This window comes from Gambusia affinis, linkage group LG10 (genome assembly GCF_019740435.1).
Source record: "Gambusia affinis linkage group LG10, SWU_Gaff_1.0, whole genome shotgun sequence".
Classification (NCBI taxonomy): domain Eukaryota; kingdom Metazoa; phylum Chordata; class Actinopteri; order Cyprinodontiformes; family Poeciliidae; genus Gambusia; species Gambusia affinis.
This window is the reverse complement of record NC_057877.1, coordinates 2,957,574-2,972,737: the sequence shown is the minus strand read 5'-3', so window position 1 is coordinate 2,972,737 and position 15,164 is coordinate 2,957,574. Positions and strand designations below refer to the sequence as shown.

General features: G+C 38.5%; 1 protein-coding gene across 2 annotated transcripts in view; it reads right to left on the bottom strand.

The window, feature by feature from the left end:
* tgfbr3 (transforming growth factor, beta receptor III) overlaps positions 1 to 15,164 on the bottom strand; it is a 79,364-nt gene that overhangs the window by 26,537 nt on the left and 37,663 nt on the right. For both annotated transcript variants that reach the window (XM_044128583.1, XM_044128584.1), the window contains exons 4-7: positions 13,141 to 13,278; positions 3,046 to 3,229; positions 813 to 969; positions 242 to 389 (exon numbers count right to left, since the gene is read on the bottom strand). In XM_044128583.1, coding sequence (XP_043984518.1) covers positions 242 to 389; positions 813 to 969; positions 3,046 to 3,229; positions 13,141 to 13,278 — 627 coding nt within the window. The remainder of the gene's footprint in view (positions 1 to 241; positions 390 to 812; positions 970 to 3,045; positions 3,230 to 13,140; positions 13,279 to 15,164) is intronic.

Here is a 15,164-nt window from a genome sequence, read left to right as displayed (position 1 = left end):
AAGGCACTATAAAACGCCAGAGTCTAATGCTATTTGGGATTCGTATCAAAGGTGATGCAAAGCAGCACCAAGGCTGCAAAGCAATGCATAAATTGCATTTCCTCTAAACCAGTTGTCCCATGAGGACAAGGTGCCATCACAAAACACATCTTGGTGTGACAAATCTCTTTTCAAGTGGTACACAAAGTAAAGATTTCTTCCTGTGTAACAACTTGTGAGCCAGAGTAATTTTTTTTCTTACCACAACCTCCAGATTCCCCTGCACATTGTGCACTTTGACAACCCAGTGGACAGACTTTGCACATCTGAGCACCAAGATGACATCTCGCACCACCAAGCCATCACCCTTCAGAGGCCTTAGATCCACAATGACATCCACCTGGAAAGCGCTACAGAAAAAAAAAGCATAAGATGGGAAAGAACCACAGTGTTATCATGCTTCTTGTGTCTATCCAACTAATTAAAAAGCTGGGTGCACTCCCAGAAAATAAACAGACATGTGCTCCACAGATGAAAAAGCACCAAGGAGAGATACTGAACACACACTAAAACGTTCCCAGATTTGCACTCCTGTGTTTTCTGAATCCTGTTGCAACAAATACTGAAGGCATTGTGCGACAGCTTGGTCTTTGAGAGCTTGTTTTGGAAAACGTTCCTCAAAGGAACCCCACTGTGCGGACAGCTAAGCCCCCTCTGTCGTCATCTTTGCTTGAATCCAAAATAAACTCTACAGAGATTACTGAGAGCATCCTGCCCTTAAAAATAGGCCATGACAGAATGTACTTTTGGCTTTGGACATGTTGGCTGCTTACCTGCTGGAGTTCGGGGCTTGCAGCTCAATGATGTGGACTTCTCTGTTAGGCACCGACAGGATGCAACCCTTTGACGTCTGTGGCTCCTCATAGCTGCCCAGGTAGTTCAGAGACAGGAACCTGGTGTCAATCTTGCAAGTGTCAGAAAACACTGAGTCTGAGAAGAGAGGAATTGTTTGTGTTATTGCCTGGGTCATCTACAAATGTATTCTGATCTAAACTGAAACAGATTAACAAACTACAAAAGATGCCAACCCTACCAACTTTAAGTCCAAGCTAAAGTCTAATGGCTCTGGCACACACCAAGGCTTCATCAACCTTGGCTAGACCTATTTTAGACCTTGATTAGACTTTGGCTAGACCAAGTCCTTAGGTGCTGAGTGTTTCTCAGCATTTAAGAGCTGAGGAAGATTGTGTCTATGGGCCCAGTTGAGATGTCCAGCAAGAACCAATTCATCCTCATGAAACTCCACAGAAAATGTGAAGGAGTGGAAATTTAGAGCTCTGTATGTGAAGTATGAATCATGTCAATTGGCAATTTGCCAAACCACAGCCCTCTAATGATACAAGGCAACTGCTTGAAGGCAGAAAGACCACTCTGCTCACCACAGGCTCACAAGGAGAGAGGACTTACTAATCAGCAGCAATGATGCAGCCAAGATTTCCCGCATGCTTTGTTTCATTCGCATGCAAAGATTGTCAGTAAATACAAGATTCTTTGTCTGAGAGTTGGTGAACTGCAAACCTCAATACGACATCTGATTACTGTACAAGCAGCATATGAAGAGTAAAAAAGCTTCTTTAGCTGTAGTTACTTTACTGATGCCTTCTCTCTTTTGTCTGTATGCATTTCACAGGAAATGTTAACATTTTGGGTTTCTCTTTTTTTCAAAGCCAACCCTCCTTAATCAAAGATAACAGTATTCTGTAAAATGGAAATGATTCATAATCTCAGTCACACGGTTACGTATCCACCTTCTATTTCAAAGAATAGAATGATATGAGATCTTAGATACATACCACTTTTTCTGTAGCACAAACAATTTCATTTCCAGCAAAGCCAGACTCCCACAGAATGTTTCTGTACACGTCAGAATAAATTCTGTTTTGTAATACTGCAACACCACATATACTGTCGTCTTAGTAGAAATTGGTGGACTTAATGTTTCAGAAAACATTTCTTTTCCCTGTTTTTCCCACTTAAGACAACTTTCAAATATGCCAACATATGGGGCAAAGTAATAGCAAAAAAAAAAATTATAGTAGCTGAAAGACTGAAACTCTTCTTCTCTAGGAAAAGCACATGTAAAATGTCAGAATCTTTGAAAGACAAACTGCAGTTTTATCATACAGACATGTCTAAATGTATAACCAAATACAGCAAAGTTGTTCAATTTTATTCTTCTGAGCAATCAGCTTCTGTCTGTTATGATTATGAACCACTCTGGAATTGAAAAGTCTTTGTGTATTTTTGGAAATCTCAGAGGTAATCTCTAGAAGATACAGAGACCGCTGTTTTATGTTTTAATGGTGGTTGGCTGTGTATAAAATGCTAATATAAAATGCTAGCATTTTATATTACCCCAATATAAAATGCTAACAATTTGAACTGACCTTTTTTCTGTCTTACAATCATAAAATGTTGTTTTATAGCAGGTTATGTCACCTCTGCTCTTAATAACTTAAAGAATAAACCTATGGTCTTCAACAAATTATAATTATATATGTTGCATGCTTTGATATTTCACTAAATCTTTTAAGATATTCAGGCAAACCCCAAAACATATGCATTTCATCAAAATATATATTTTCAACACATTTTTATTTTTCATCTTAAGATAAACAGCTGAAAATCATTTCTTTTGTATAAATATGGTAATATTTGCTATTAAATTCCACCAGAAACCTAAAAACCAGTATAATCATACTTATTTATTTTAAAGCTGCTGTAGTTTTGCCAAATGCAACCCTCATTCCTCACGAGTCTAATAATTCCTTACACTGTAAATAGGCCAAACTAAGAAAAACCACAAATAGGCAATAAAACAGTGTGAGGAGGTGAATTCCTTTTGAGGGAAGGCAGTTCTTTTCTCAAGTGCAGTGAAAGTAAACCTCTAGGCTGGGCCACAACACAAAAGCTAAGAAAAGTTATGCAAGCTAAAGGTCAGTGGGGTCGAGGGACTGCTAGGGGGCCCAGAGCTATGTTTGCGAGTTTACTGAATCTGGTGCACACCTTCTCCAACTTTGATGTAGATGGCTTGAGTCATCCTGAGCTCAGAGAAAGAGGTGACTGCCTTATACTTCTTCAGGGCCCAGTTGAGGAGATGCTCGTTGCCTTGGGGAAGGCTTTCCTTCTGGGTCTGAGTGTTCAGGGAGAAGTTTGTCTGTTTAAAGTGGACCTCTGAGCCCAGTGATACCTGAAGGAGGAGAAAAGAGAGCAGTGTTAGGAGACAAAAGGAGCTGTTGGAAAAAAAACCCAAATCTGTTGTCAGTTCTATTCCACGTCTGTCTACAGCTAAGCTACAACACTCGTGTCCAACATGAGGAATTTACAAACAAAAGCCGCTGTGGTTGCCGTTATTGTTAATTGAAAACAATAATGTTAATAATAAACTTCTTCTTTCGACTTTGATCTTTGCTTCCAGCAGGACAACGACCCCAAACGTACAACCGGACCTACCATGGAATGGTTCAGATTGAAGTATACTCAAGTGTTAGTCATAGTCCAAACCTAAATCCAGTTGGGACTCTGTGGCAAAGTTTGAGAATTGTCCAAAGGGTTCTCCATCCAATCTCACTGAGCATGAGCTGTTTTGCATAGAATAATGAGCAGAATGTTTGCTATATCGATGCATAAAGCTACTAGAGCCACACCCCAAAATATTTGAATCTGCGTTGGGATAGAAAGATGGTTCTACCTCTTTACTGAATGGAGGTTGAATGAAAACACATGCCACTGCTTTTTATTTTTGAAAAATGTTCCTTCACCTCATAATTATGCACGACTTTGTGTTAGTCCGTCACATAAAATCACAGTGGAATACCTAGAAGTTTCTCATTGTAATGAGACAAAATGTGGAAAACTTTCAAGGATATGAATACTTTATAATACACCAAATCTGGATGTGAGGAGTTAGTAGACCAACTCAACATGGATGTTTTAGGTTTATTCTCAGCTGAGACCTTTGGGGCTAAAAAGAACATGCTGATGGTCTGTTTTGAAAATTAAGCCACCTCTTTAAACATGGCCGAAACCAATCCCTCACTGTGCCCAAGTCATTATTGCAAAGCTTCCACAAATATGCTCTGCCTGTTTTCTACCCACGTCCCTGAACCCGTTGTGGTGTCCGGTTTTCCCTGTTTACACCATAGCAGAATGTCGTAGGTGTATTTTCAAAATAGCCACGAGAGGTCGGGGAGCACAAAAGTACTTCACAGCAAATAAACCATCAGACGGAGCCGACCGCCAGGAAAACACAGACCCACACATACGTGTAGCAAGTAAAAGTGTTCCAGTCTGATTTGAAAAATGAAAAGCACAAGTAGGAAAAGTAAGCCTGCCCAGAATACATGTAGGAAGGTCCACCTTTGGCATTTAATGCAGCTCAACCATGTACCTTACTGCACAGAGATAAACATTTCCATATGATGGAAGGCTACATAACAACCAAATGACTCCAAGAGTATGGCATAGACAGTCTACCTCATTTTATTTCTGTGCTTATTTTTCTTTCTTCCAGTGTAGCCCAGTCTGTGTGTGTGTGCTCAGTCAAGGCAGTCCCAATTAAAACATTAAATGCATTTCACTCCAAGCATATTACGCAATACCTTTTTTATAGCAACGCAACAAAGTTACCCCTTAATGGTCATCAAGTTTAATAATAATATAGCGATGAGTCTTTGTGGTGTTTAAATCAAGCAGATGTGTATTTCTTTTTATTTAGTTCTCGTGGGCAACATCTGTCTGACCTCTGGACGTTCCTCTCCATGTTCCTGGCATTGTCACCGGAGGCTGTAAATCCTCCGCACAGACTCTGTCGCCGGATTTGTTTGACTTTATTTTTAGTGACTTTACTACGACGAGAAGCTGCAGAGGGGAAGATTACGAAAAGAGAATGGGTGGAGCCCAGAGCTGCTGAGAAGCAGGGGTGGAGTTTCTTCACTATTCTTGCCAAGCTCAGCAGAGTTTATCAGTTTAATTGCGGGAATACGACCATAATTAGTCGCAGAGAATTACAGGGGGGAAGCCTGAAAGCCAAATTAGCTCCAGGCCTTCCAGAGTGCTGAAAACCTCAGGAATCTGAAACAGGGAAGCGAGGACCCACTCTGGGATTAACTAACTTTCTCCACTCACATTCCATCTTGACTTAGCTGACAGACAAAACGGAGCTCAAAAAAAAAAACCAAAGAGCAATTTCTGCCACTGGCTTATATAGAAATCATAAATATAAGTAGACTACATAGCATATTATTTACTTAAACTGCTGCAGTTTTACGTCTGTTGATTGCACACTCATAAAGTTAATTGCCTTATTAAAATCCAACTATTGCCTTTTTGAAGCAAATGGACCTATGTTTGCAGAATAGATAACCACAGCTTTCTGAAAAATTTGAAGGTGAAGACATCCAACTTCTGAAGCTGCATTTCCCTGAAAAGCAGAACTTCCACGAAACAGAGCCCAATGCTTATTACGCAATCTATAGCGATCAATCCCAAGTTTTTTCTAAATGTGAAATATTTTTAAAGGAGCAATGTGCTATAAAAAATTTGCAGTCTGCCTTAAATTGAGAGAAATTCTTCCAAGGCAGTACAGAGAGTGAAACCCATCTATTCAGGATTGTAGAAATTCTTGTTGGCAGCAACCACTCAATTAGCAAGTAATGAATTTTTTTTTTTTTTTTGCCTTATATTTTCATAAGGACACATAATGAACATCAACCTTTGATTTCAGGATTACAAACCTGTTCCAAGTATTGCAAGTGAAATATAGTAAGAAGACAGATTATTCATAGTTTCCAAGCAGTTAGCACATCTGCTGGTCTTTCGGGAAGCAGATTTCACAATAAGTTGACTCCAGGATCAAACTGTTGAATCATAAAAGGTACCGCAAGAAAGTCTACAAACTCAATTTCAGACCTTGGAGGCTTCAGTGGTCATGTGTTATAGTTCATGTTACTGGTACCAGAACAAAAGACTGAACAGGTACGACTTGTTGTCAGAACATATCTTGGAAAACAGAATGGTAGTACCGGTTTGGATTATAAAGTAATGTCTGAATGAACTATAAGACTGGACCATTGCCCTTTAGACCCATGAGACTAAATTAGAAATATTTGGCACAAAACACAGCAGCACATTGGAAGAAATCTAAAGGACAAACTCCTCCACCCAGTGATGGCGATGGTGATGATTTGGTTTTACAGTCACATGATGCCTCACGTCCTGTGAGAGAACAACAAATTCCTCTGAATAGCAAAAATATTTTACAGCAGATTCAATATTTACAAACTTGATGACAATTACAGTCTGTAGTCCCAGCATTCAGTTATACAGAAATCATAAATATAAGTGTTTTTCCTAGTAAATACCATACTGTAATAATCTTTGCATAATCTTCAAATTACATTTTTAAGGTTTAGAGCACTTACTGAAAAGGTTCTGTCTTAATTAATTTTTGTATTGGTGCTTTTAACAAAGGAGATGCTTGTCAAGCTGTTTAAGGCAAATAATCTTCTGTTATTTTGGTTTCCCTGTAGAATGTAAGTGGAACACTGTGCATAATGCTGCTAGACAAGTAAATCTGAAACATTTGTATGAAGCTACCCACAAAAAAACATACTATTCTGAACCTCCACCTAAAAGTTACACTAGCTAGAATTAGCCATTAGGTTGATGATGGCAGAAAACTGTTTGTGTTGTTTCCTACTGTATGTTGTGATCACAAAACATCTTCAAAAATCTTTTAAAGTACCTTCCTTTTCATAGTTACCATTGTCATGCACATTTGAATGTAAATTACATTTTGAAACATCTTATATAAATCATTGTAACATAACCCTACAACAAGGATGTCAAAATAAATAAATACGCCAGATTTATTCAAAGTGTCAAAACTTCATGGTTAATAAAAGTTTAAAAGTTTTCACAAGTTTTTAAAGATCATCCAACAGTTAAGGCACATCCGCATTGACAGAGTTATTAATAGTATTAGATAATTCTTTGTAATTCTCTAAAATGTTACATTTTCAACTAATGAGAGAGAAGACCAACTTATAACTATCGTTGCACATTCCACTCATTATAAAATCATAACGCTTCATTATCCTCAACAAAATTAAAAAAATAATAATCTGTTGACATTATCTGTCTTGTATGGTCTAAAACATGTAAGAGCATATATATCCTTCCAACTCTTCCAACATAGCGTAGCCACATGTACATCAGAAAGGAGAAGTGCATACCAAATGTTTGAGATCAATTACCCAAGTGCTGGAAGAGGAACACCCAGTCTGGGAAATGGCAAAAAAAAAAAAAAAAGCAGAAAACATGAGGTGTTGCAAACAGAAGATGGTGGTGGAATGTGCAGAAAGGCCTGATGGATGAAATGAACATGCAGTAACTCTCTGGTGGTACTAATGTGCTGAAGGCCTTTTTTGACTGATTTCATCCTCTTTTTCTTGATGAGATATGGGGGAGCTAATGGCAGGGCTTGCTGTTTTTGAAAACCGGAGGGGCCCCCGTGGTGGAGAAAACAATACCATATGTCTCTGCGCCACTCTGGAGCGTTCCTCTGACGTCCCCATGTCTGAATCAAACCCAGTAGTGAATACCCATGGTTTCCATTAACAGTCACTGGGAAGTGCTCAAGCGAGAGCTCAAACTACAAGCTTTCAGCTAATGAAAGAAACACGGGAGTAAAGAGGCGAATCTTGGCAAACAAACAATGACCAACACACAAGCCAACGACCAAAATTTACAGTGTTGTTCCATCAAGAGGCATAAAACATTTGCTTCAGATTAAGACTTTGAAAGATGCAAGTGAGCCCCCTCCCCAGCCACCCAACAAAACCAAACCCTCCAAAAGAAATATATACATTTGACCGCAAAGTCAACACAGCACACTCTGCACATGTGTCCCACTTCAGATCCTGCTCTCCCTTGATAAAAATGAAAACTGGCTGTTATTCAGTCTTCATATTTCATGTCATTTCATAACCAGGATGATTCCTGGCTGCTGCTGATTGACAAAAAGTACTGCCGAGAGCTTGTTTTACAACAAAACTCTGGATTCTGGCATATTGAAAGCTGGCAGGGTCCAGTGGCCAACAGCAACAGTGTCCTCAACATCTATGAAGCTTTGCCAGTGAGTCAATTCAGAACTCAGACCAGGAAACAAGGAATGGCACAATGTTTCTGATTTTTTTTATACCAAATTCAATTTCTTTCCCCTCATTTTTTTCTTAAAGTTTTTTTTTTACAATTGACCCAAAATATCTTAAAAAACTGGCTTTAATTTTTCCATCATTCCCTGTGAGTTGACATCAGAGTAGAAATAAATAGAAGTTGCAAAACATGCTTGTCAAACATTATGGTAGTTCGTGGGTGGGCTAACATCACTCTAAACTTTGAAAACTCAAAGAGTGCACTGGTGAAAAAGAAAATATAATTATTTCCGAACTGAATCTTATTTTTAGAAATTAAAAATTTCTAAACTTTTTAATTTCACTTTAAGTTTTAATCGTTTACTGTAAATTGCAAGGATAATTTGGGACAATATTTTTTCCACAGCAAGAAATATTGCTATGGGCAATATTTTTTCATGGCCATCAGATCCCAGAAATGAACAACTTTAAATTTGATGTAGGAGCTTATTGAGTGTAGCTGAGAAACAAAGCGTATCTCAGTGGCCTTCTAGTTTCTAAACTCACCGGTGAAGCGCAGAGCAGATTGTTCCGTCAACAATGTGTTGCGAGGTGTTCCTAGTTTGAGGCATGTTAAGGAGGTGTCACAGTGGAGAGAAGCAGAGAAGCAGATCGGTGCCTGTAACTCTTATGGGTTATATTACAGCAAGCAAGTCAGGTGGGCTAACAAGAAACCAGCAGCTTCTCATACCAGAAGGCTCCAGAGCTGTCACTCAAACATGAAATAGTTAACACCTAATTCAGTGGGGGCCCGTGGAGTCAGTAAAACCATTAGCTCAGCTTTGTCTGACTGCAGGGGCCTCCCGCTCCACTGTTAAGTTTCCACACTTAACGACCCGGGTTTTGAGCATCTGACGAATACCAGCGGAAAACACTAAGAGTGAAATCTGACACTTTGGTTTTCACTCAGTGAATATACTCGTGATTGTCAGATATGTCTGCTATATATTCCTACAACACAGAGACGTACAGTGCGCTGCAAAACTATTCATATCGCTTGAGCTTTTCTCAGATTAAGTCATGTTTCAACCACAAATGTCAGTGTAGTTTATCGGCATCTTCTGTGACAGACTGACATAGGCATGGTAGCAACATAGATCTGAATTAAATATAGGTACGTGGCTCTTCTTAAGTCTTTTTTTCCTCCCTTGGAGTTTAAGCAGAAGTGAAAACCAATGACTTTACTGGGGAATGATGTTCAACACTGTTGGACACAGCAGCAGCTCTGCCTGAACTGCATGTTTTAATGATGCTCCTCAGCTGTTTTCTGTCTGCCACTACTGACAAGTGGAGGCATTTACTTTGACACTGGCCTGCTGGTCCCCACAGACTCCCAGGCCAAATACACATCCATCTGCATTGAATGCATCATTCTGTTAGACACGAGAATATTTATGTTACAGAACGTTGACGCATATGACGCTCGGCATTTAAGGCTGTCGTGTATATTGTTTTGAAAGCCATTTGTTCAAAGGTTTTTATTAAAAGAGCTTAATAATAGATGAAACACAGTAAAAGAAAAATAAAAAAACATCATAGCTACTACACAGAAACCTTATTGTGCAGGAAGCACTTTAATGTGGAGGTGAAGATTACTAATATTACTGAGCGATGAAAGCCCCAGTCACGCAAGTGGAAAGAAGTTTCATAAGGTCTAGTGGAGGCTTATTAATACTTTCCTCTAAATGTCAAATAGGCTGGGACACACAAAATATGTGGGTGGAACAGCTCTTAACGTAATGAATGCGTTTATAGGCAAGTGCACCGTTTCTGCAGCCGGTACGTGTCGCGTTGGCTTTTACAGCAGGATGTTTTGCGTTGGAGAAGTAAGCAGGAAACACTTGAGCACATGTGGAAATCATTTGTGTACCTGATGCTGCATTCCTCCACAATGCCGTGGTGTTAAGATGCAATTGCAAATGATACGATTGCTTCTGGGAAGGCCAAAACACAGAAAAGCCTTCAGACCACAGGAAGGCAAAAGCGGAGGGGGAAAAAAAAGGAAAAAGATTTTCATATAACATAATAAGGGCTTGGCCTAGGCTTCTGGTTTGCATTCTGCGGCAATTCTTCTCGTGTGATACACAGGATTTCAACAAGAGCACTAAAGAAGTCCATTTTTAGGCCGTTTTCTATTAAATTTCCCAAAGAGGCCCCTTGGTACCTTTGCTAAATATTGCTGGCTCCCTCAGGGACCCGGTTCTGGCTAAACCAAGATATCCCTCACTAAATATTCTCATTTTACTCAACCAATTGTACCCTGATTCTAACAATAATCCCTGTTGGGATAAGGCACTAAACAGAAAAAAAACAAAACAGGGGAAAAAAACTAATAAACTCCTACAAAACAAGAGCTGAATCCTAGAACATTTACTGCCACTCCTCATGAGAATCCATCCATCCATCCATCCATTTTCTATTCATCCTTGTCCTCTATGGCGTCAGGAGGGTTGCTGGTGCCCATCTCCAGCTACGTTCTGAGTGAGAGGCGGGGTTTTCTCATGACAATGATAAACATATTTGTTTGGGGATTGTAATTTTTTTAATTCTTTAAATAGTGTAGAATAATTTACCCAACCAGCAACTGTTTCTTACTTAGCAAGATGCAGATGAACCACACGCTTTTCATAGCCATCAACAATAATCAGCCATAATTCTGGTTGAATATTTGACCACTCTACTTGGCAGAATTATTGGGGCTCATTTAAACTATTTTATTCCTGGAACAGATTGAGGATACAAGCATAACCCACAATCTGTAAATGTGTTGAAGAGATCATTCCTAATGATAACCTGCTTTGATCACTGCCAAACCAGTTCTGATGTGTGTTTAAGGTCAATGGAACTGGAACAATCAATCACCCAGAAGATTTTGGCTGTTTAGCCAATGATGTGAAGTGAGGTAGTCTGCCCCCCTCATGCAGACTACCTCACAGTATGCTCAATATGCTCCGATTTGAGGGACGGATCAGTGCCAGTGGCAACAAAACAACCCCTCAGAATGATGCTACCAACACCTTACCTTCATACCTCCAAACATCCATATTCTCAAACTGACCAAACCTCTCACGTTTTGTTTTTTGTTTTGTTTTGTTTTTTCTCAAAACCGGTTTGGTTTGCCAACTGGGTTGTTGCAAATTTCAGTTCAGCTTCAAAGTGTTGACTTTGGTTCCATCTATAGGAACCATTTCTATGTGAATACAAAGAATCACTTCTCTTCAGTAGAGAGGAACACTGGTTTCCAAGCTCTTTATGGTTCATGGCAAGCTTGAGCTGTGGTGAGTACTGGATTGCTGCTGAGGGTGGTAGTTTGGGCCTTTATATAGATCCTGGCAACATGGTGACACATCAAAAGAACTTCTATTTATGTAAAGTTGTTTGAACTGATGATCTAAATTCTCTGCTTTCCCAACTTGTGTGAATATACAACTCTCCTTTTAGATTTTTGACTGTTGTTTCCAATTGTTCTAAGAAGTGGTCACTCCTAGTGCCAAATAATGTCAAATAAGTTTCTTTCATGGGGGCAAAGAGAAACTATAGCCTGCCAATCAGTTGTTGACCTTTGCAGAACCCTCAAAAAGATTAAGGTGATCTTGTAAATACTTAATGCTGTGTGAGTAATTATGTCTGACCCTCCACAATAGGGTCAAGCATGTGTAGGCAATTCTTATAAAAATATTACAGTAGTGTGTTTAATAGTCCTTCATATATATCAAAAATAGCCTTAATGTGTGGAAAAAGACTACCTTTTTTGATATTTTCTAAAAGCATTTCACAATCTGCTTGCAACACAATTGAACATCGGAACAACCTTAGAGGAGGCTGGAAATCAGGCTGAACACTGATACCTCTTCAACTTCCTCAACAAAAAGATTTAAACACTGAAATAACAGATGCTACAAAATAATAAATAACTTAAACATGACATGACAAAAGCTTATCAAGTCATTTTGAACTAGTTTCTGGTGAAAATATCTTAGAACACTTCAAATAAGTATAAGTAACTTGTCAGCAAGATATAATTTTTTAGCAACAATAATACCTATACTACAGGAATTTTTGTTTTAAGCTGGTAATTCCTATTACATAATCCTAAAATGTTGATGAAAAATACTAGCTAAATTGAAAGATAATTTTAATTATAAGACATTTTTTCCCTTTTATTTGTGAAATAATTTGCCAATTGAACTTGTACTTTTTTCATAAAAACAAGCTCTTATATCTCAACAAAGAGTTACGTCAAAGTAAATTTTGTAGTGTTTGTGTTAGTGCAGTGAAGATTTTATGTGTTTTTGCTTTTATTTTATTGTACATGAATGAATACAAAATGCTGGCACAAAAAAATCTATCATGTTCCTGGACAGAAAGAGCCATTACTCACAAATGGAAAAAGAATTACTTAACAGTGGTGAAACTTTCAAGGAGTGACTGACCAACCAAAATTACTTCAAGAGTGAATTATTAGCTCATCCAGGAGTCTACAGAGGAATGTGGAAAAACATATAAAGCACTGCAGGTCACATCTGCCTCACTTAGAGTCAGTGTTCATGATTCAACGATGAGAAAGAGTCTGGACAAGAATTGCATCAAAGTGTGACCAAAACTACTGCAGAAAAAAATTAACACAAAGACCTGCTTGAATAAAGTTTGTTTGTTAACTGTGACAAAAACCAATTACTAAATGACTTATTAGTACTGTAACTGTAAATCCCCAGTTACAGTACACTAACTTACTGTAACTTGCTGCACTAAATATTTTCACATCGCAGGCCAGGCTCCTCTGCAGATTTGCGATGCATCAAATATTTTAGTCATAGACAGGCAACCGGGAAGGGAAGACAGTGAGGAAATGAACACAAAGCTTGAGGAAGAAGGATTTAAAAGCTTTAAGTGATGCTGGACTCACATGAAAGGTATGATGGATGTGCGGGGCCAGGTTCTCTGCCTTAACATTCCATGACACAGGTTGGGGGGAGTTAAGCACAAAGACCAAGGGCTTCTGGTGCTGGCGCACAGACTGGATGGGCTTGAGATGCAGCTCAACCTGGTGAGAGGAGGAAATAAGAATCAGAGAGAGTTCCCATGAGAAAGACAGCAAGGTTTCCTTTTCACAGCAGCGGAACCCATAGCGCACATCAGGATCTCTTTTCAAATACAAATACATGACATCAACATCAAACCTTTGGATTTTCTCCCCTTAGCAAGAAATAGGCAAAACAAAGGGACTATCATTGTGTAAACGTAGATGTGTTGTGTTGTAGATTGTTCCTCTTTATCTGGCTTTTGGAGCTGTTTCTGAACTTTTCTGATAAAGTGGAAAAAGACAGCATGCTGGGTTCTCCCTAAAAGGATCTTGCTTTGCTCTGATATGCATCCTCAGAGGGATCTGAACTTTCACACAGTGGAGTCTTTGTTAAAAGCAGAAAGCATAGTAACCGGCTGGTCTCTGTTGTGATCTCTACAGCTATGCAACCATGTGTTTGGTTCTCAGAACGCTATTCAAACAGATTTTCACTGCTAAAAAGAAGGAAAGAAAAACAACTTTCATGCGGGACCTTATTTTGCTTCCTTCTTCCCTGGATCATTTGGACTAAATACAACTCAGCATGGAAGTCCACTGAACCCGAACTCATCTAAGACACAAATCTGCCACTTTGTTCAGTTATCTTTCTGAACTTTTAAAATTCTGCTTTAATTTGTAAGCTTCGCACCTCCAGAGTTTGTTTTCTCTCAGGCTGTTTTGGGAACTGACTGAAAGATTTAGTGAGCTGACAGTAACGCTCTTCGTCTTAAAAGGCTCCTTTTACTCACGTTAATCCAATTAGGCCCATTCAGTGTGTCAGCAGAAAAAGCCAGTAAATCACACGCTCAGCCCATATTATGGGACTTAGCGACCCTTAAAGTAATTTAATCAGTTACAGCTAACAAAAATATTGGTCCTGCTTCTTATGAAAACACAATGTTTCATGGAGACTATTTATAGGAAAATGAAGTGATTTGATATATATATATATATCTAATTTTTTTTATTTTATTTATTTATTTTTGGAAAATCAAAAACTAAACTTTGCTGTTTTAAATGATTGGTGTAAAGACAAGTTCAAGCAGAGTACTACATCTGCTTTAATTGTATTAACATTTTACAAACTACGTGTTATTTACTTTGCACACTTTTTCTTTCTCTGTTTTTGTCGCAAAGATCTTACAGGGAAATTTTCACCATAGGAGGATCAACGCAAAGAGGAGAAATAATTAACTTTCAAGCATGGGCTAGGTATATTATTGTTCTAGTTCTAGCATAGTGGAGGAAAACAGTTTGAATCTGCTTCAGTTGATTTTGCTTTACTTTTATCATGATGTGATTTACCTAAAGGAAGATAAGCTCAGTCATATAAGAATAACAGCCTGTCGTAAAAAAAAAAAAAAAAACATATCCAAAGCTCTGCACATCGCATTGATTACTTATTAATCCATTAACACAAAATGGAAACCTACAAAACACTAAGCCACAGCTCAGGTTGGAGAAACTGCTACCAGGACAATCATTTGGACATAAGTTACAAGAAGAAAGTAAGAAGTTTAACACGTTTTACCATGTAGGGGACAAGGCAAACGTGTGGAAGGAGGTTCTCTGGTCTGAACAAAAATGTCACACATTTTTTATTTTAAATACACTTTACAAATATGCACTGGTTTGTGTTGCGCTATGATCTAAAATTAAAGAAAAAAGTGTGCAGAACGTTGTGGTTGTAAAGTGACAAAAAGGGGAACGTTTCAGGAGCTAAACATATTTTTGCAAAGTTCTAGATTCATATTCATACATGAAAGTGTTTGTATAATTTATCAGCTGTTTGTGTATCACTGATATACAGATGTGGTATCATATTGTGAAGGAATAACATTGATATATCAATAAATGCTGTAAAGCCA